This window comes from Acanthopagrus latus, chromosome 14 (genome assembly GCF_904848185.1).
Source record: "Acanthopagrus latus isolate v.2019 chromosome 14, fAcaLat1.1, whole genome shotgun sequence".
In the NCBI taxonomy this organism is placed as follows: domain Eukaryota; kingdom Metazoa; phylum Chordata; class Actinopteri; order Spariformes; family Sparidae; genus Acanthopagrus; species Acanthopagrus latus.
Window position 1 is genome coordinate 7,398,958 of NC_051052.1, and position 22,897 is coordinate 7,421,854.

General features: G+C 45.0%; 1 protein-coding gene across 12 annotated transcripts in view; it reads left to right on the forward strand.

Annotated features, from left to right (window-relative positions):
• Positions 1-22,897, forward strand: part of sox5 (SRY-box transcription factor 5) — a 238,916-nt gene that overhangs the window by 167,743 nt on the left and 48,276 nt on the right. For all 12 annotated transcript variants that reach the window (XM_037121941.1, XM_037121940.1, XM_037121943.1 and 9 more), the window contains one exon: positions 1,538-1,760. In XM_037121941.1, the coding sequence (XP_036977836.1) occupies positions 1,538-1,760 (223 nt within the window). The remainder of the gene's footprint in view (positions 1-1,537; positions 1,761-22,897) is intronic.

The following is a 22,897-nucleotide window of genomic DNA, read 5'->3' on the forward strand; positions in this document are numbered from 1 at the left end:
ATCTAATCAAGTATGTGCGACAAAGAGTTTGTGTTTGTTCCTCCATGAAGCTGACGCTGTCCTCCTTCTCACTGTCACTGTTAATTGGGCTTCAGCATTAAGTCTCTCATGCAGGCAAGCCAAACAAACACAGGTTTTATCGGGTCAAAGACTAAGATGCTACATGTTACTTACTGTAGAGGTTTTTCTGTTCATGTTAATTCATCCAGCTCAATAGGAATGAGACAGCCAGGGGAAGGCAGAATGGAAGAAATGTACAACACAAGTTTACACTTGTATCAAGACCTCAGGAGGAAAGCACCATCTTGAAAACACCCTCCAACCAAGTAGTAGTACTAGGCTTGTTAGAACCAGTAGCTTGTAGGTAGACCTTATATGACAAATATGGCAGGTGGTAGAGCTTGCTTCTTAGCAGGGGACGGGTGTATCTTTGTTGCTGGCTTCAACAAATTGAGGTAGCCCTTTTTAGAAATTTCTAATTTTTTTGAAAGTTTTGGTCTGACTAACTTCCACAAAAAACTAGTCAGATGCGCACTTAACCCTGTGACATTGTGTCTAAGAGGGCCTTCACCTTTGGCATGTCACTAAAATAACTTTTAAGTTACGGCACAGAGAAACTTTGCCCATTTAGCAGATGAATGTGAGAACAGCCGACTCGAGGATCTATAGGAAAAGCACTTTTTTTTTAGCTGAGCAGAAAAAATCAGAAAAAAACAACATATTTTTTCAAAGCTAGGAATTTTCCAAACAATTGTGTGAAAGTTTGTTTTTATTCCTCCCCAGAGGTCGTTCAACTTCACGTGTTAAGGACGGTAAACTTTAAACAGAAGACAGTGGGATAATTATTCATCATGACAGCTTGGCAAAAGGCACAGAGCCTCACTGCGAGCTGTATATATTATTTTGTAGCTGACTGTCATGCTGATTGTTGTTTTGTCAGCCCTTTCATGAGTTTATGGAAATGATTTGACACGGCTCCAATGCTTTGTTTCCTGAAAAAGGATCTATTTTTTATGATTTCCGGGTTTGATGGAGTTGCATCCTCAGCATTAATTGTCACAAATCTTTGGACAAAAGTAGCGTCGTTGCTGAAACTTGGGCATGGGATTTGGTACAGTAGCGTTGGACGTCCCTCAAAGCCGAGCTGTTGACGGCTTTGTAATGAAGAGTTAGCGTGACTCTGAGAGTGTGCGGAGTCCTTTGCTGTTGTTTCATGTGCTCGTTCTGTCAAGTACCTCCAAGTCAGTCAAATGCAGATTCCAGAGGATGTGAGGGGGAGAAGAAGAAGAAAAAGTATGCCCTAACTTGAGATAGCTGGCCAGGGATGACAGTTGGTTGCACTGAGCTGTGAGAAGGGGAGATGGAGAGAATAAAGAGCAAGAGAAAAGAGAGAAGGACGGAGATAATGAGTGGGTCTGTGCCAGCACCTCCCCTGCCTCCTCCCTCATTTTTTTCTTCCACACTTTATTTACTTATGTCTTAAATTTTAGGTCATTTTGTTTAATTTAATAATGATCCCTCTCCTCCTTCCCTTTAGGAGCAGGACAGCACTAAGGGGAGCTCTCTGAGTCCTTACCCCCAGCACAACGCTACCTCACCGGGCAAAGAGGAAGGTGGAGGCGGTGGCCGCCCCTGCAGCGAGGGCGGCTCAGCCACGGGCGCCCTGGGGACCCCAGAGAGACGCAAGGGCAGCCTGGCAGACGTGGTGGACACACTGAAACAACGCAAGATGGAGGAGCTGATCAAGAACGAGCCAGAAGGTCAGTGATGAAAGGGGACGCTTGTGCGGCCAGATGTGTGATCTGCAACTCCTCGCCATCTCTCTGGCTCTGTGCCGCTCTTTTATCACATTCTGTTGTCTTTCCCTCTCTTTCTTTCTCTCTGTCTTGTTCTTTTCACGGCTCTATCAGTCTTTCTCTCCCTCTGTTATGAACCCATGCACATTCAGATGAGAGGGGAGCCTTTGTTTTTCCAGCACACAGACAGACAGCATCAGCTGTTTGGGCCTATTGTCCGCCATGCTTTGCATATTTATCACAACCTGACAAATGAGATGTTTGCGTGCAAGTGTTTGCTTGAGGGTGCAGAACGCCTGCAAACACACTTGGATAGCTTAACAATTCTTAGTAACAGTGCTTCCCAGCTTTAATTCAAAGGGACACTCACATTGAGATTTCCTCCTGAGTGTTAAACGCATCTGATCACATTTCCAAGTACCTTTGTAACCTGTGGGATGATGCTCTCTCAGCCCTCACATTCATACAGTGTGGAACAGACTGAACCAGATTTTTGCCAAAGGCTACATTGCTTAGCTCGATTAGCCGCCATATTTCTTTCTCAAGTTTAGCCTTAGGCCAACAGTTGGAGTCAAGAGATAAAATTAGCCCATGGCCAAGTCTAATTCCTATTGGGCAGATAAACAGGGGCTTAAGTCACTATGAAATGCATGTGGTGGTGTTAATGTGATAAGGAGATTATCAACAGGTGTCCATCTCATGGGATAATATAAATAACATTGTGCTTTATTGGCGGACATATCTGTCATGTGCTACACAGGGAGGTCAGCGTCAGCTTCAACAAGTACCTGATGCTGCTACAGACTCACTGCCTTGCTCAGGGGTACTCATACAAAGCAGAATAGGTGCTTTGTGGCTCCAAAAATGCAGATGTATTTTATTTGTATTTTTTAAAAATGGAACTGCCATAACTGGAGCCGATCCAAAATGGGGTCAAGCCAAACAAACTGTTATAGACCAATATTATTATCTTCAACCAGTTTTATTTTTGAGATTCAAATTCCATTTGTCACTTAATAACATACATTTTTTTTTTCTGAGTACTCTCTTTGTCAGTGATCCTGATAAACCACTCTTCAAGCTTCAGGCTGTTGAATGTTTTTCATCAGAGTTGTTGCTAACTACTGGGTTTGGTATGCTTCAATCTATTTCGATCCAGTCGGCTATGAGACATATCAACACAAATACCTAAGACCCTTAGCAGTAAGACGAGACCCTGCCTGACCCGATTAGACTTAATTGGGACCAGGTCCAGCTCAGGGTCCCAGGCCGGCTCTCGTTTTCTCATTTCTTGAACCCATGAAGACCTCTAAACCAGACATGTGCAATAACAGCTACTAGATCTTCTTATACTTCCCTTTAGCTTCTAAATCCACCACTGCTCTTTGCTAAGTTTTCTATTCAAACATCTCTGTATGCAGTGTACAGTCCTGTGCCCCAAAAGGTGAAAGAGCAGTGCAGCAGTGCAGTGTGTATTTGTCTCTAAAGTGTAGGTGTTCATGTGTATGTGTGTGATCATTCTCCGGCAGTACATCAACAGGCTTTCATTTCAAGCTGTGATGTGCTAACCTTATTTTCTAGGCCTTTTATTTTTCTAGGCTGAGACTGCTGGTCAGCTCTCGCAGTCTGGTTGTTTTGATTCCAGTCAATAGAGAGGCCTGTTGTGGCACATTTTACCCAAAAAAAGAGTGAAAGAAAGAAAAAAAAAAAAACGGGGCTGTTTGTCGAGCTGAGCTGTAATTGAGGTGTGTTTTGGGTTGTTCGCTGCTTCACTAGACCTCATGAACTGCCTGCACAGGAAAAAAAAAACCTGCAATAATGGATCTTTATGAGTCAGCCGGTGCAGAGAGGGAGAAGGAAGGACAGAAGAAGGAAGAGAAGGAGAGAGGAGTGAAGGAGAGAAAGAGCAGTGTCTTCACAGACCCCATTAGCAGAGTGCCACTGTGGTACGGCATCCAAACCAACCCGGAGCATTATCTGCCCTACGTTTAAATGAAAGGCGCTAACAAAAGGCCCCAGCGCCTCCAGACCCATCACACACACACACACACACACACACACACACACACACACACACACACACACAAAAACTCAGGCCAAGCAAGAGAGAAAGGAAGAAAGAAAAGAGAGTAAGGAAGAAAAGGGATGCTGAGAAAAGATGAAGAGAGGCAGAGGCAAATGGAGGGGGGGGTGGGCGACGAGGGGCGGTATTGAACGCAAGATAGAAATCCCTTTTCTGTGCCCGGCTAGCTATTGTTTGGCTGTGTGGCTCACAAAGGCCATTAGCAGCAAACAGCAGGTTGGGATGAAAATTTAATGAAGGCTTTAATCATTATGAAAGGCCCTGGAATATTACTGCTCTCTCTGTCTCTCTCTCTCTCACACACACACCCGCTCGCACACTGCTTCCAGCTGGATCAATGACACACACACACACAAACACACACACACAGTTGCACACACACAGTTGCACACACACGCGCACACACACACACACACTTAGAGTGTAGGAGCATTAACACCAGGAGGGATGTGAACAAGGGGCCAAAGACACGAAATGGGTCAGAAAACGATAAACATCTCGAAAGAGAATGAGAAGCTTCATGAAGGCACGCCCTCAGCTAGACATCTCACACACACGCATACACACACACAGACACTCACACACATATGTACGGCTTAAGTTTGAAAGATATAGTTTTGTGTCTGTGGCTAGTGTTGCTCTACTTAGGCTAGATGAATGGAGAATGGTAGTTACTAGGTCAGTGTGTGTGTTTGTGTGTGTGCTGGTTAAGCCGTTGGGAGCACGTATTCGTGTATGTGTGTATTTGCATATGTATTTGTGACAGAATGTGTGTGCAGTTGTGTGTTATATGGGGAGGATTGCATTTGGTTTCATGCATGCAAGGTGTGTGTGTGTGTGTGTGTGTGTTTGCACATTATGTTTGTGTGTGTTGGCCTCTAATAAATGACTAGCCATGTTGTCCCCCATGGCCTGGCCCAACCATGCTCCACCGCTCTCCTGCTCCCTCCATTCATCTCCTGTCTTACTCCACCGGCCACCTGCTACCCTGGAGATACACACTCACACTCTCTCACACACACACACGCACACAGGCACATATATGTGCAGATGCACACATAAAACCACCAGCCGCTGCCTTTAATAAATTCTTCAGGAGCGACAGGGAGGAAGAGCGAAGATGAGAATGCCATGACACTGCCATGTGTGTATGCGCGTGTGTGCGTTTAGTCTGAACATGAGGCGGCTTGGCGAGCAGCTCGTGCTGGAGTGCGTGTGTGTGTCATTACGCGGAATAATGACAGCAGAGTCCAGAGCGCCGCGGGAGGCACGGGGTCGAGAGGAGAGCCGGTGCTAACACCCAAGAGAACTGGCTGCAAAAGCAAACACACACCTGTGCAGCTGAAAACACACACGCACACACACCTGGACAGTTCCCTTGGACTTGCCATTTAACCCTTTGCGACCTCTGTGCCAGAGTGCAAGGCCTAGTGATAATCTATTAGCACAGCAGTGGGAAAACAGACTAGATAGATGCGACACAATAGATGCAGCAGATAGATAGATGGATAGATACAGCAGATAGGTAGTAGAAACAGTAAAAAGAAAAAGAAGAAAAACGAGGGAAATTAAAAGGAGGAGAAACTAAATGGGGCACAGATGTTCCTCTCGGCCCCTGGAGTGGTGCCGCCGCTGCCCTGGACTTTCACCAGACACTCAGCCTCATTCCTCCTCTCTTCTCCTCTCTTCTCCTTTCGCTCCTTCCCTCTCTCAGTGGCAGCTCCGACTGTAAGTGGCTCACATTAAGTGCCAGCTGAGCTCCGTTGCTGGACCCGTCTGTTGACCCTCTGCTACCCAGCTACAGCTACCCGTCACTGGAGCTCCACTGCCTCTGGGACTCTTTTTTTCTTTCTTTCTTTTTTTTTTTTTTTTTTGGCCTAGTGTAAACAGGAGTAAATACACAACAAACCTTTAGCAGCTCATGATGCGACATGCATAAAAAAGAAAACACCTTTAAACTGCATTTTTTTGAATCACGTTGCTTATTTCTTATTTAAGTGCAGCAGCCGGCGTCGTCAGTATTCCTTAGATTGTATTGACTCCCAGCGTCAACACTTTACTTCCCATGACAAAGAACCTGTGATAAGAAGTATATATTGACTCAGCTGCAGTTGAAAATACAATAATGCAACAACATTTTCCTTCTTTAACATCTGATTTCAATAATGGCGTTTTCCTTAACTTAAACAGTCGATGAATTAAACAAAAGGCATCAAAGCGCTCACTTTCTTGCGAGCTGACGTCCAGTTTGATGAAGTGATTGTTACTGCTATGAGATGTAATCAAAACAAATTCACATTGAACTTAATTACAAGGCTTTGCTCGTCACTTGCATTGGGTCAACAAATGTCAGTATTCTTGTCAGGGTGCAGCTCCGGGGTCAGTTCCTGGTCTGTATTCTTTACTGCCTTGATCTGGACACACGTGCAGGGAAACAAGAGACATGCGCACACACACACACTCACACACAGCGCACAGGTTTACAAGCGAAGCGGCAACCCCGAGGTCAACCAGAATGGCGTTTTTATGGCTGAGCGTACTTGCTGCTCCGAGGCACTGGTTTCCATACTGAAAATGCCAAGTCAATGACAGATGTCACACAACACACGCACACATACGCACATACATGCACACACGCACGGCACTTCATCTATTTTCAAGGCAGGGAGGGAATCCAGGGCTTGCTTTTAGAGAGCACTGAGGCATTTTATAGGACAGCACTTAGGCGAGGCCATTGTGCCACACAAGCACACAGTGGCCGGAGCTCCCTCACGCCTCCGTACACTCCAATGGGTGACAATGGGAAGGGCGGATACATTCTGCCAAGAAGAAGGAGAGAGAGAGAGAAAGGGTTGAGCAGGAGAAGTGGAGGGATCGAGGCAGTCTCTCGTTCATCCGTCCATCAGTCCACCCCCTCCTTCACTTTGCCTAATCCCTCCCCGGCTCTGCTATCTGGGGGGCTATGTCAAACACACATGCACACACACTATAAACATCAACAATAGCATATACAATCCTTGCAAGTCATCACATGGACCTGCACCAGACGCCTAAGGGGAAATTTTGGACTTTCAACGCGCAAACACACACACACACACACACACACACACACGCACACACAGAGCAGCAGGTTCACAGCCCTAGCGTGGGAGCGGGCGAACGTCTTTATGTGATTTCCACCCTTTGTCGGTAATTAGTTAGTTGTATAAATTAACGTGAAGTGCAGCAGGACTCTCACAGTCATTGTTTGTCGCGATCATTCTTCTTGCGCTGGGAAAAGGAAGGCGAATGAAATGAAACAGAGGGGAGGTTGAAAAAGAGAAAAGAAAGTGCGGGTGAGTAAAAAATAGCAAGATTTTGCCTGTTCACCAATTAAAGGTCTCTAAATACGCGATCAGCGGTGGCTAAAGAGAAGTTGACATCATGTTTATGAGACTAACCCTGTCTTGAACCTCTTACTTAAGAGATTTGAACTCCTTGTGTTGTTTTTTTTTAATACTACGCCTCCAATCCCGTGACCTCATAAGATAAAAAAAAAAAAAAAAAAACTTTAGTGGTGAAACCCAGACCTTTTCTCCTCAGAAAAGTCACAACTTTGAAAAATTAATCCTTTCGTAAAGTGAAACAGACTTTGAAGCAATGCAGAGAGCTGACACTACATGTTACCTATCTAAGAAAACCAGTTCCTTTTTTTGTTTATGATTCTTTCTAGTTACCAGAGTGTCACTGTGTCAGTTAACTTCGCCGCATTTGTAGTAGACGGGGGGGAAATCATCATGGATATGGCCCACAATTCAAATCGAGTCAATTCTGGGGGTTTTTCCCCTCTTTTGTGGCATGAGAAACAGGCAACGTCATGGGGCGAACCTGAGGCCTATTGTGGGGCCGACCATTGTTGGCTCGATGAAAGGCGCATTCAAGTCACTTTTCTTATTGAATTGTTTTGCGTCTGCTTTTCAACGTGGCATTCTCTCCCCAGCCTTGCACGAGACAATCAGTGGGGATGAAACTCCTTTCTACCATTCTTCCCAGTCCAGATGAGTGATATTAAGGAGATGAATAGTGCGTGTGTGTGTGTGTGTGTTTTTTTTGGGGGGGGGGGGGGCAGTGCCCCAGCTTTTGTCCAATACATGAGCATAAAGGGGCTTATAGAGAGGAGAGAGGGTCCTGTGGTTTTCCTGATGGTGTGTGTGTGTCTGTGTGTGTTATTGGCCTCCCGGCGTGGCATTAAGTTAAGGACAAAGGCCTGAGGTTCATGAATCAGCCAGGGCTTCCATAGCTTAGCCATTGTGACCTACAAGCAACTTGACTGTCCTACAGTGCACTGTGTGTACATGCATGTGTGTATTTGGTCACCTGGAGATGGGGCATATTTATGTGCACGATGTTGTCACATTAGGAATGTATCTATGCATTTCATGTCTGGCATACACACTATATGAATAAGTTTGGGAGTGTGTGCCTGTGTGAGTCAGACTGTCCCACATAAAGGCCTCCTGTCACCGACTCCCAAATATTAGACAGGCCCCAGTGTTTTGGCATCCGCCCATTCACTTCCATTCAGCACCATGTCCCATGACCAAATCAGTGGAATCCATGATTTATCTATTCAGCTTTCTCATAAACTCTCCTCATTTGCACGCCCGTTGTTTTTTCTTCCTTTTCTGTGATTTTCCTTTCTTGGTCTTTTCTCCCATTCCCATGGAGAGACAGAGGAATGTTTTTATGCTGCAAAATGGCCGCAAGATGAATGAGTTTTGTGTAAAGTGCGCAGACTTTCATTTGTCTCTCCATTACGTTATCAAAAGGATATGAAATGCAGCTGAGAAATCTTAAAACTTTTCACTGGGGCACTTAAGCAACCAAACCACTCTGAGAAAACATTGCAGAAAAGGAATTACTGCTTCGGGTTCAACAAGTTTTCAAAAGGCCACATGACTGCATCAAACATTTTTACTTTGTAAGAATAATCTTGAGAACATATCATTGAACTTCCATTAAGTAGTTCACTGACATACCAGCAGTTATACTTTATGAGTAGGTGGATGTTGCATTTTGGAATGAAATGCTTTCTTGCTTTTTTTTTTTCCATTTTGACATTGAGCCACAGCACGATATAAAAAGGTGTCACTCTGCTGTGAGCATTCCAGACATATTTACATGTGCAAATGCAAGCGAGTGTGCGTGAAGGCGTTTCAAAGTTAACTTTGAATAAAGGTGGAGGTTCATGACTTTGAATAGCACACTCCAGTTTTTTTTTTTTTTTTTTAGATTTTTATGTTGCAGGGTCAATTTCAACAGTTGGTTACGCTTTATTTTACGCCTTACTTTCCAAGAAAGATTCCTGGAAGGAATTCATTTGGTCCTCATCATAGACGAAGTTCTGAAACAGTTTTTAAGAGCTTGATTTGCTGTTTTGACTTTTGAAGCATCGGAAACTGAAATTGATAATGATTATTTCCAACACCATTTCTCATATACAGTGTACACTGGAATGTTGTTCCATGTCCTGCTGACTTTTGTGCACCAACTTAAACCTCACGGTGTTTGTTCAGTTTCTTCTACATTTATGTAACTTCCAGGAATCAGTATGTATAGAGGAACAAGTAAACAATACTGGAGGTAGGGCTTTGAAGATACGGTGTTTGAATAAGTAAAACATAAGCAAATCAGTCAGGTTAAACACATAAAGCTCTGACACCTGGCACGACAACATGATCAAATGCAAATGTCTTTGCACTTCCAGATGAGAGTTAGATTAACTTAATCTATTGTGATGCAAATGTGCATCCACGTATTCTGTTTTCATGCATTTGCGTACATGTTTATGTGACCTATATAAACAGGTCCTATACTGTAGGTGCACATCTATACTTTGATGGCAGCATGTAAGCTTACTGTAGGCCATAATGTACTTTAAATAGACTTTAAGTAAGCTTTATGTGAGAGCTTATTAGCTGTGACTGTTTTTGCAAGAGATTCAATGTGTTAACTTACAATGTATACTGTGCTTATCTCGTATATGCATAGGCAGGTCTGTGTGTGCCTTAAATGCCACATACTGCATGTTAATATGCATGTGTGACAGAGTCTGCACCCCAGTTTCTCTGGCATAATCCATGTAGGCTTGTGTACAAAGTAGCACAATCTTCTTAGCACGATTTCACATCTTAGCTCCAACACACATGTGAAAGCATCCGAGCTGTAGTCCCCGCTCGCCCATGTCAGCAGTGTCCAGCGGGATTTAAAGCCTGACATGGATGCAAAGGGCTTTAACAGCCTGAGCAGAGGTGTGGGGTTGGTGTGTATCTCTTCATAGCTCTTGTTAGATTGTCTGCACACACGCACGCATGTACAGCATGCCGCCTCAGCGATGATGACGAAGGCACCAGCTTGCTTGACCTAACCGAGGAGCCACGGCTACCCATGATGCATTAGGGATGGCAAATGGACGCATGCCAATGATCCACGTAATCACCACCCCCGGGCCACCCTTGGTGTTTCCAACTTCCTCTTATGTGACAGATATTAAGGTGGCACACATACTGTTGTGTGGCTTTAGCACTCAGAGCGCAACAAGTCAGTCAGATAGTTACTCAGGCACTCAGTCTTTCAATATGTCAGCCAGTCAGCGAGCAAGGAAGGTCCTACAGTGCGCCGGCGAGCTTGCCAAGAAGTCAGCCTCTCAGCTCCTCAGTCTTGTACAGACATCCATTCAGTGAGCCAGAGAGCCAGTCACTCAGCCATTCTGTCAGCCAGTCACTGTGTGAGCCTTTGAAGCCATGGGGTCTATATTAATTAACCCCTGGCTGCCTGGTCAGAGGGCGAGTCCGCAGATGAAGTGGTGGTGTCTGTGTTGTCAGTCCCACGGGTCACGACCTGGAGCACACAGAGTGGCCCAGCCTTATTTGAACCAGATGTTGGGAAACAAGCATCCCCCACCGTCAGTCTCTCCTCCACCCCCCACCACATCACTCCCGCTGCATTCTTCTCCTGCGCTGCTGCTCGGCCGTCACCAGCCACTCATGTCGGAGCTCCGACGCTCCTCTGGACGGATCGCTGCTGTACTTCACCTCCTGCCCTCCTCCTCTCTCCAGCAGTCCCTCTCTCCCCCTCTCTCTCTCCCTGTGGGATCGCTCTATCCATCCGCTCACCTCTCTCCCTCCCTTCCCTCTGTTTTCACCCCTCCCTCCTCGTTTGGCCCACTGCCCCTTTCCGCTTCGCTCAGGGGGAAAGAGTGCCGTGTGTGTGTTGCCTGGCAGTGTGCCCGCTCTCATCATCCCCCTCCTTTTCTCCTACCTCATCCTTCCCTCTTCTCTCTCTTTTCCCCCCTCTCATCCCTTGCTTTCCACCCTTGCCCTATCCTCTATTCCTCCTCTCTGCCACCTCTCCTCCATCCTTCTCCTTGTACCTCCCTTTGTCCCCGTCACTCTCTCCACCTGCTTCTAATCACTCCCCCTCCATCTCTTTCACTCTGTGCCTCCATTCATACTTCATTCTCCGTCTTTCTCTCCCCCCTCCCTCCCTCCCCCCCCCCTCCTCCTCCCCCCCTTCCTCCCTCCCTCCCTAGTCTCCTCCTCGGCTGGGCTCAGGAGCAGTGAACAGGTGTTGTCTCCTTTTGATTTGGGTGCGTTCGGATTAATGCTGTCAGCTCAGCTGTTAAAACAACTGCCACCGCCAGATGCCAGTCAGTTTGGGGCTGGAGCTGTCACCTACACACACACACACACACACATGCACACAAACATCCAAACATACGCACACTCAGATGCAAGTGCGCGCACACACACACACAGACAGGGTGACGTGCACATGTGCACACACATGCAAACACAGGGCCTCCTGGCTTATTGTAATACTGACAAAGCAAATCAGCTGCTGTACGCCTGTCTTGTCTGTAACCCAGGTGTGTGTTTCTGTAGCCTTTCCAAAACATCACAGTCAGGGCTATAAGAGGGGCATTATGACATGATGCTACAATGATCATTTGTACATTGTCATAGTTGCGATAGACTCAACCAGACAAAAAGTGTTAGTCATTTAAGGAGGCCTTAATGTTGGAATTCAGTATTTTATACAAAAAACTTTTGAAGTGTAGAGGTGTTTTTGAAACCACTCAAACTAGAATGGCACTCAGTAGAGGGCATACCTCTCTCAAGGCCCAACAGTACTCATAGATACTAATCACCTAAATATGCCTGAAGGATCCATGCATTATTCCCCAGAGGAATTAATGAAAACAACAAAAAACACTCCATGTTGCAATGTTGGGTTAATCAGAAAAACTTCTGGGTCCATCCCAGATCCAGATCCACGCCAAAAGTTACCAAAAGGAACCATTCTCCATGGAAAGTTTCATGGAAATCCATTCAGTAGTTTTTGTGTTTTTGTAACACAATACATACCAACCAACCTACCAACAGCTGACACAGGTAAATACACAGCGTTCTTGGCAAAGGTGATAAATTCACAGATTAAAACCAAATGACACTGATACAATCATATGTCTTCTGTGGCTCTGGAGGAGCTCTTCAAATCAAAGAAATGAACCCAAATGATGTTTCAGGGATTATTTTGAGTTAGGTCTAGAACTGAAAAACGTTATTGAATTGCATCATGGGAAATGTAGGATCCAGCATTTTAGCTTCTCAGCCTAAAGTGGGGGCTTAATGTCAAAATATCTGTCTCAAGTTTGACCATTCATTGAACCTGACTCTTGTGAGTCCCCTAACTTTGTTAAAGTACAATACTAAATTGCATGAGTGGCCCTCAATTTCCTGACTCATGACTATTGCTCTTCCAGTTTGTGTAGTTATGTCTGTAGCAGCTGAAGTGGACAGACTCCACTCAGCTATTCTCACAATTTTCTAAATTAAATGGTTTTGTGTGTCAGTCAGGGTTCAGATTTCTAATTATTTTTGCTTGTCCGAACTAAATACCTTTTTAACAGAATAAGCTAATTGTAAAACATTGTAAAAGTCAATTAAAACCTGGAGCAAAGTTCAACATTTTTGACATTTAATGAATACACTGACTTTGGCATGTTTTAAAAACTTGTTGCAAATCCAATATTTAATGAATTTGTAGTGGTGCATACCTAAGCCAAACTGTGTGGTCTACACTTGCCTTTTTACCCCTCCAGAGGTGCAACACTGAGAACTAAACACTGAAAATGCATACAGTGGATCAAAAGGATGATGAGCCTATTGAGCCATAGATTTCATTTACAGCCTCAAATTTGCAAATGTTTTTGTCTTTGCTTAGTTTTGGGTAGGATCGCTTCTGACTCACGTTATCTGAACATTTCTAATAATTTCAGAGTGCTTGAAAAGTCCAAAAGTCCGAATGTTGAAAAAAGATCCATGTAATAATTTCCAAAGCCCACCAAGTTTTTACCTACCGAAATATTCTGCTTGTTGACGGTAAGCCTTTCAAAAATAACATTTTACTGTTTGCTGTCAGATTTCGAATGCACCTGACACCATGGTCTAGCAGAATTCTGCCAGCATGAGAAATAATATTTATATAATTGTAACTTGCAACAACCAAGAAAACGGCTCACAAAATAGTTTGTCCCGGTACCACTGATAACTCAGAGGGGTGCTGCACATGTTTTTTTTTCCTTCCTGTTAAATAATGAATTCCCCAGCCGTTGCAGATAAACCATTGCAACTGGATTCCACACATCGCGCTTAGGGGCGTTACCATTCAGCCCCACGTTCACTACATCATCACAGGGGGATCTCATTTCAGTCACGGACTCTTCCAGCTCCAAGCACGAGCGATTACGGCCCCATCACGGAGGAATGGGAAATTTCATCTGTACAAAATCAGCTTCCTGCTCTAAATGAACATTTCATTAGCCGTTTATTGATGTTTTCTGTAACAGACAATGATGGATTTGCTTCTGTATTCAGTGAGTAAACCTTCAATTAGGCTGGTTTATATTAGCCTGCTCTGTAACTCTGTTTACTGTTGGAGAGACTCTCCATTCCTAAGGCAACGCATGATTTGTACCTCTCCACCTTCACCCTCCCTCCCTTCCTTCCCTCCCTCCCTCCCTCCTCACCCTGCTCACACTCACTTGTTCCTCTCTTTTCTCCAAAACATCCATCCTGCCCTGTCTGAAGTTGGCGCGCAAACACACACACACACACATTTACACACCTGCCATGGGTTTCTTACATTCCTCTTCCCTCCCTGCTGTTTCAAAGTGTTACCATAAAACTTCAACCGTATACATTTATGATCAGCGCGTGTGCTTGTGTGTCTGCGTGCGTCACCGTCTTTTTTGGCACGGACTCGCTTCCTACGCTCACAGCCCTTTTCCGCCCGACTGTTTGCTTAAATTTAGAATCCTTGTTGTTGAAAATTTGTGAGTAAAATGATGATTAACTATGAATATCTATGATCAGCGGTGTGTAAGTGGTGTGTAACAGCACTATTTAAGGCTCCTTTGGATGTGGGTGGAGTTTGCAAGCCTCTTCTCTGTGTGCCTGTGTGTGTGTGTCAGATGGTGGGTAGTGGGCTTCAGAGTGGTGATGATTCTATCTGGGTCCATTTTATACTCTAACACATTCATAGACAGAAAACATCGGGGGAAAACATTCCACAATCCATCTTTTCCTTCTGGCAGATTTTTGATCTATCTTTATCTCTCTCCCTCTTGCTGTCTGTCTTTCTCTCTCTCTCTAACACACTTTTTTTTCTCTCTCTCTCAAACTGAACTCATGTACTCATGTTTGTTTGCAAGCTTCACACTAGACAGTCTTGTGATGCTTGTTCAAGGAGCCATCCACACTGAGACACTGGACACTTGTTTGTTAGGTCATGTCGGTTTGTCTGACACACTCTTACACCCAAAAAAAGCACACACACCCAACGCACTCTAACATTGAGCCGTCTGTCTAGCCTCCCCAGCCTTCCCCCTCGTATCAGTTTACCATGTGAAAACACAGGCGGACGCTGCACACTAACTACACTGAATTTTGCCCCAGTGTACTGTAGATCACGCCCTCCTCATCCGTTTTCTTGGTTTGTTCAATTACGCTAACAAAGTTATGACCAAGGTTATCATACCCATCCGCAGTCTCCAGTCTCTTCTGAGCCAGACGTTGTTAAGACAATTAGCCCACTCAAAGAGTTGTGGATGTCTGTTGGAGGAGCGGTGGGAGGAGAAGGAGGGGAGGGTCAAAAAACCGACAGGAATGTTCTGGAAGAAAAGAAGTACTGATGGAGCTGAGGGGGGGAGCCGAGGTAAAATACATTTTATCATATTCATCTATAAAGTCAATGTACGTGTAACCGAATTGACACAGTTAACTTGTTCTAATAAAGATATGAATGATCAGATTAACACAGGATTGATTCAATCAAATGACAGCACAGTAAGGCCAAGCTTGATTTGATAAACATCCTAATCATCCATTACTTACTGTACACTATAAATATTTCCAGTGTCGTGAGCGTTTATCTTTTAATTAGTGTTTTGGCTGATCTGCCAATCAAGTTTTGACTCAGAACATAATTTTGAGCTGGAGCTGGGCACGCTCACAACAATTTTGTAAGCAAGGATTTATTTTAGAAAAAAGTTTAAAATCAAACTCAGAAAACTCAAATGGACCATTAATTGTCACATTGGCCATGGCACATAAATGTCAAATGTTCACACGAGTGCTGTTATTGAATGTAAAATCAGTTAATTCAACAGGTTCTCTAACAAATGAGTATTGCGTGCCCATAAAGTTCTCACAAGGGATATTGAGAAATGTGGTTCAAATTGAAACAGCAGTGTCTCAGATATCCTGATCCTACATTCTCATAGTGCAACAGTGTACTCCCTTGCTTCTCAGTGCTCACTTCTTTGAAACCACACGCCTCCTGTTTGTAATGCTGGCTCTCTTTTTAAAGCTTTAAGCCTACTGACATCATCACGGTTTTTTTTTTTTTCAAACTTTTGAAAGGTCCCTCTAGAGCTACAGAGGACATTATAGAACCATTTTAACAGACTGTTCGGTCTGACAAGCAACCTGATCTTCATGTGTTAAATTGTAGAGTGCCCCTTTAATGTTGTTTCTAGCAAATACTGGTGGTTATTTTCATCGATGGACAGTTTTTAAAACGTGGAATTCAAGAGCAAAAATATCAATTCACTGCCACTACACTGTTTCCTTTCACCATCCTTTAATTTATGTGTTCTAGCCGTCCAGATGGCTAAATGATCTAAATGTGACCTAATGCGCAGCATCAGCCATTATTGAAGAGGCAAATCTCATTAAACAATCAAACTTTTTTTTCCCTTGAAAACAATGTGATCTTGCCATGAAAATAAGGGAAAAAGAAGAATTGGAATAATTGGAACACAATGACTTGTAAGACTCCAACAGGTCAGGCACACAAACATGCACAGACGCATACACGCTCTCTCTCTCTCTCACACACACACACACACAAACACACACACACACACGCACGCACGCTAGTCAGCAGAGCATTCCAGTGCTGTTGGGACTGTTGTTGCCATTGGTCTAATGGTTCTCACATGTCTGTCGCCCTATCTTTGAGCAGCACACAGGACAATGTGGGCTATTCTTAAGACTTTACAAGGCGCTCTGTCTCAGGCCGATCGACGCACAGATGGAACAAACATTCACACATAGAGAAGAAAGACAAAAAGAGCCAGAGACGAATATCAAGACTCAAACAGACGCATAAACAGAGGGAGAAGTGTGTGCGTGTGCGTCTGTTTGTGCTTGTCAACAGCGTCCGCGTTAACTGGAATAGGCGGGTCCCGCCTCCGCCGTCCGGCAAGGCAAAGCCACTCAGAGCCAAGCCAACTGTCAATCAAACAACCAACACTGGGCCAAAACTATGATAGCATCAGAAATAACAGTCTTTACCCATCAGTCTCACATGCACCAACACACGCAAGAGCAGGGGAGGTTAAAGTCTCAGCTCAGCCTTGTTTGAATAGGCTTCCAACATGCAAAGCAACATTGGTGTGTCAGGAGTGTCTTGCTGTTCTGTCTGTCTCTCTGTCATTGCTTTGACAGGCAGACGAAAAATGTCACGACTCACAAGAGAAAACGTTGCAAACACGCGCATGTGTGCGCTCTCCGTCTGTCTCTTGCGGAGTTAATGCGTGGGTCCATTCCCCTCCTATACGCGGAAGACCCAATGCACAATGTCTTCTTTTGTTGTCACGTTAAAGTGATGCAATAAAGCTGTGCAGTGACAAGGACGGCCCGGGGGGGCTGCTGCGGTGACAAGAGACACGGAGCGTGCACGCCTGTGCATGTGCACGAGCATGGAGTGGAGACAAGAGCACTGAAGAGGGGTTATTGCCACGAGACAGATTGCAAGTGTCATTTTCCATTACAGCAGCCCAAGCCAGTGTGTACGATGCACATACACACACACAGTTACACACCAATACACATGCCTTGGCCTACTTCAACAGGATGCTTTTGACAGGGAGAGATGTGCATGCATTAAGAGAGCACGGGCCCAACTGTTTAACCCTCTCCTCACTCTGACATCGGTTTGCAGAAAGTAGAATTTGCAGACATGCTTTTTGTTTTTTTTGGCTTGTCTAATTGGTTGATTCACAGGTCACAGATTAAATCAGATTTTTCCTTGAGAGTTCAGACTTGAAGAGTTTAAATTTCATTTGTATCCACGCATAACTGAGAAAATCTTGCTGAAAACCTCATTTAAGTGATTTTCACGGTTTAGTTGTGAGATAAAATCATGCATTTCTGTTGGTTGAGAAAACTCTTTGACCTCTTCGGTTTATGAAACGGTCTCAAAATAAATCAGATCATGTAAAAAAGGCACCGACTTTTCATTCCCTCTGAAAGGTTTGCATTCAAGACATACAAGGTTTTCACCTGACAGCAGCAGCTGGATACAATATACTTGTCAGAGCAGCTTTTCAAAGGATCCTCAGTGAATACATTGAGTTTTAAATACAGCCTGACCCATTGTTGCATGTGAACCTCTATTATCTATTCAAAAGTCCCTCATGAGGCGCTGTTTGTTAACCAGGCAATTAGCAGGCAGTATTTGGTGGTTATCAGTACCACAGTTGACACTCGGTCTCTTCAGTCTGTAAAGTATGGGGTCGTAAAATGAAAATGGGATCTGTGTTCGGTCCCATAGCTTGTCCCTAATAAGGTGCAGTGGCAGCGACTATCAGGGGCAGAGCCTGAATTAGTTCACAGCGGATTCAAATGTCTAGATGCTATCAAACACCATTTAATGATAATGGAGGTCACAGAGGCAATTGGGAAAATGGTGCGAGTGTGTGTGTCTGCGCGTGTGAAAGGAACGTTTCTCTGTCTCCCGCAAAAACACGGCATTAAGATAGCATCGCTAATTTCTCCAGCTCGGCACAAAAACAACATGCAGAGGAGGGAGAGAAAAGGGAAGGGAAAAAAAAACGGCACACAAGCGAAAACGAGACAACAAGGAAAGTTTTTCTGCGACTTTCTCGAATGTCGCTCCAGATTTTGCCCTTCATCGTTCTTTCACAATGTCGCGCCCTCTCCGCTGCTATTTCTGACTGCCAGTGTGTGGATCTGGCTCGCTGAGATTTCATGCCAGTGTAAAAATTGGCTGAGGGTTTGGTTCAAATCAAATTGGACATAAGCACCCACAACACCATCTGTTAGGGAAAGGCAGTGGAGTGAAGGGCAGAACTCTGTATTCAGATAAATGGATTTTCAATTTATTAAATTGTTGACTGACACCCTTGTAAATTTTCGCTTTATGTGCTGCGGCCTATTCTTAGAACGTCACATTTAATGATAACATGTTGCTATATGTCCGTACAGACCCTGATATTGGAATGAGAAAAAAAAACTTTGTGCTTCTGTATATTTTTTCCTCACATTTACATGAGAGGAAAATTAGTTCTTCTTTTGAGCTTTTTTCCCCCTCAAACTTCATCTCGCTTAAAAATAGACAAAAATAAAGCCCCCTCCCCCGTCAGTCTTTAGGTGTTTTGGCAAGTGATATTATGTGCGTGCGCATGTGTGTTTTCAGCTAACAGGTGTGTCGCCTCGCAAATGTGTTTAGAGACGCGTCTGTGATTGTCACAGTACTTTAGGGGAGGACCATATGTCCCTTGTCGCTTCACCCGAAAACTTAACTTACTTTTTTGCGAAGGTGAATAACAGTCTTTAAATTCGCAGAAGCTGATGTCACGGTCTGTGTGTGTGCCAAACATTTTCAGTATGTGTGTGTATCAGTATGGTCCCCCCCCCCAGCCTGCCTAGTGGTCTGGGTGTTTATTAATAACTGAAGTCGGAGCAGCTTCTGAATTGGAAAGTCACTGTAGACGTTGAGACCGGCCAGGGACTGAGTCTGACACACACACATATATATAAAACCGCACATCCTCTGCTTCGGTGGGAGACAGGGAGCACTGGGAGGGGTCTAGAGAGTAAGGAGGGAGATGAGGAGGAGGAGAGGGGTTTAAGTGTTTACACAGAGGCCCGGCCACCACCGCAACTGTTGCCAAGCGCTGTTCTCCCCAACAACAAGCCAGTAATTGGTACCGTTAGCGGCTAACCTTGCGGAGGTGGTGGCGCGAGGTGGGCTCGGACAAAAAAGCTTTTTGATACATTTCCCTCCCTGTCTCTTTCTCCTCTCTGAAGCCGTTGTGTACTGCCCCTGTTTTTTTTTGTTTTTTTTTTCCTGCCCATAATCTTGGCACGCCCACCCCCCTGTTGCTTTGGAACGATTGGACTGTCTTTAGAAGGAATCGATGAAAATGTGTCCAGACACATGGCCCAGCTCAACCAGACATGAATTGATCATCAAAATATCAACATCATCATTTTGTAATGGAGTATGTTGATGCCGTCAGTGCGAGAGGGAACAGCCGAATGGCAGAAGCAAAAGCTGCACGCACCAAGAGGGGCGTAAATAAGTGAGCAGTCGTATTCCACATTCTGCTTCTCTGAAGTTCCTTTGAACATCTTCATAATGCAGAAGATCCAGTCCGTCCAAGTTGTAACATTTCACTACTGAAAGACTTAAGTTACCTCATGTTATTTAAATAGTAATGCTACTCTTTTCTGTTTTGCTTTAATGAATACTTGGTGGTAAAAAAAAGGAGTCCATCTAGTGGGAGCGGGTGGTGTGTCAGTGTAACTGCAGCCTGTAACAGGCACCAGCTTTGTTTTTTTTAACAGGATTAAGAAGAAAAAGTTATTTTTTTCATCAATGGTTCAGAAAAAATGTGGACAGGCCTCCTTGGATACTTGGATTTCGGTGCATACGTCAAGAAAATGATGAGTCAGCCAGGTATTTTTTCACCGTAACCTGGGAAAGGTGTCGATATGACAGTTAGTCATTGGTTAGAATCTAATCAATAGATCACATGAAGACGGTCTGTTCTTGTCTCCATCATGGCTGCCGGCTAATTTCTTTCCACCACAGAAGTCACCACACGTCGCTCCTCTCTCTCCGTCTCTCGCTCTTACTTCTTCCTTCCATCTCAATACTTCAGTGTTCAGGGTGGCGGTCTCAGACAGACTCCACCAGTGCTTGTATAATTGCTTATTCAATGCTGACCCCTGCTCAGTTTTGGGAGGGATGGAGGGAGGGAGGGTGGAGGGGGAGAAGGAAAGGAGGGGGAGAGTAGCTGGAGCCTCCCGGCGTCTGCCAAGGCCCAAGTCAATGTGGAGCCTGTTTTTCGGGATATAAGGGCCGGCCACGGCTCCCAAGCCAGGGCCCTTTCCTGTGGGCCCTCCTCCTCCTCGTCTTCGTTCTCCTCCTTCATCCTCCACCCTCCTCTGAGCCCGGCTGGGCCTGGCGCTGGCACAGAGGTCCCTTTGTTGTGCACCCGAGGGTCCAGGCTCTTTCTCTCTCTCTCTCTCTCTCTCTCTCTCTCTCTCTCTCTTTTCCTCGTCTCCCTCTCTCTCTCTCTCTTTCCACAGACCCCCCCCTCCCTTTTCCTCTAAAGGTCTCCAGGCTTCACAAATATGAGATAATAGGAAAAATAGAGCTGGCCGCTTGTGGTGACTCAGGGCAAAACGTCTGAGTGAAAAATAGAAAGTAAGAGAGAGAGGGAGAGAGAGAGAGAGAGAGGTATTGTTTGTGAGGTCGGTCAGAGCGAGCTGGACTGGAGTTGAGTCTCCTCCCATCTCTCTCTCCAGCAGCTTCTGAACCAAAAGCTCACAGTGGATCCAAAAGCCGGATGGGGGCTCGCTCTACACACACACACACACACACACACACACACACACACACACAGGCACAGTTTTTCTCTCTCTCCCTCTCTCGGCAGGTGGACGGGGTTGTTTTGGCTCGGCTGCAGGGCAGCAGCTTGACTCCGTTTGAGCCAATGAGCCAAGATAATAGCCGACGATTCCAGAGTTATTGTCAGCGCTTTCCCCCCTCTGCTTTTCCCAGAATCCGTCTCTTAGCTGTGCGGGATCGGAACAGGAACGTCACCCATGGACGAATTAATGTGATCCCCCCCCCCACTTGAATATACTACGGCGGGATTCACAGCCATACAGTCAAAAGAAGATGATGTTTTTTAAAAGGGGCCTGATCCCAAAGATACCATAAATTTGAGGAAAGAAAAAAAAAGCTCACAACATCTGGAATATTGGATTTAAATGTTTCATTCAGTGTAAACAGCATAAAGCTTTAATAAGCACTTGGAACAAGCTGATACAGAATATTTATGCAATGATTTTTTTTCCAAACTTAAAGCAACTAAAGGGGAAAACTGCATTTCAAGGGGTTGACATGAATACACACACATATACATACATACACACTCCTTTCCTCTCTCCCCTTCTTCTGCACATTTCCTCACCCCTTCAGCTTTGTCAAATGGGGGAGGCGGGTATCCTCCCTCGCCCTCAGCTCCTGGTACCCCACCCTGCAAATATGTGGCCCACACCCGTGCGTGGGCACCAGACTCCTTACCTCACACAAAGTGTGCACGCGCACACACACACGTCAAAAGAACAGGGAGTAGCTTCTCTGATTTTCATGGAAAGTGTTGTGCTGTCTTCCTTTATTATGTGATTCTTGGCCTCAATTAGCAGTAGAAGATGCTTGCTGGGTTTCCATTTATCTGTCAAGCAAATTCTATGAAAATCTCTTGAAATATTACAGAGTATAAAATCAGCTGACACAAAAATAAAAAAACAACTTGAATTTGAGACAAGAGGAAGCACTGTCAAGAATTGATTTGCGTCTGAAAAGTCTGTTAGTGAGTACAGTGTCAGCTAAAGGTTACCACCTTTTCATATTCATATAGAATGGAAGGAAGTGCAGCTGGTGGTCTTCTAATGCCCAAACAACTATGATGAGCTAATGCAGGAGAATTTCAGGATATCCGAACACATCTTCTTACTGATGCACAAAGTTTGCGTGTGTGTCCGTGTGGGTTAGTGTCCTGTCCGTGGAGTGTGTGTGTGTGTGTTTATCAGCAGTGACCGCGTGGGTTCATTCTTCATTGTGTTCACCCTATCAATCAACATCTCACTAAAAGCTACAGCAACTCCTCTTCCTCTCCTCCTCTCCTCTCCTCTCCCTCTCCTCCTCTCCTCTCCTCTCCTCTCCTCTCCTCTCCTCTCCTCTCCTCTCCTCTCCTCTCCTCTCCCTCTCCTCCTCTCCTCTCCCTCTCCTCCTCCTCTCCTCCTGCCCATTTCCTCCTGTTTTTTTGCCATCCCCCGCACAATGAAAGAGCCTCTTGGCTTTTTATTAATAGTTAAAGTGGCCCCCGCCTGTCACTGGGGACAATAACTGCAGCCCTGTTAATAAATAAAAATAATAACTAGGAGATGGAGACAGAGAGGGAGTGCTATGGAAAGAGAACAGGCGACACTGCCATTTGTTGTTCCCTCTCACTTGTCAAAGCTCTTTGGCTTAAAAGCCTCTGTCATTGTTGAGGGAGAGGGGGCTGGAGGGAGAGATGAGAGTGAGAGACAGTAGAGAGAAAAAGGGAGGGGGGGGTGCGCCAGGGGCTAATAGCACCTGTTGGGGTGAT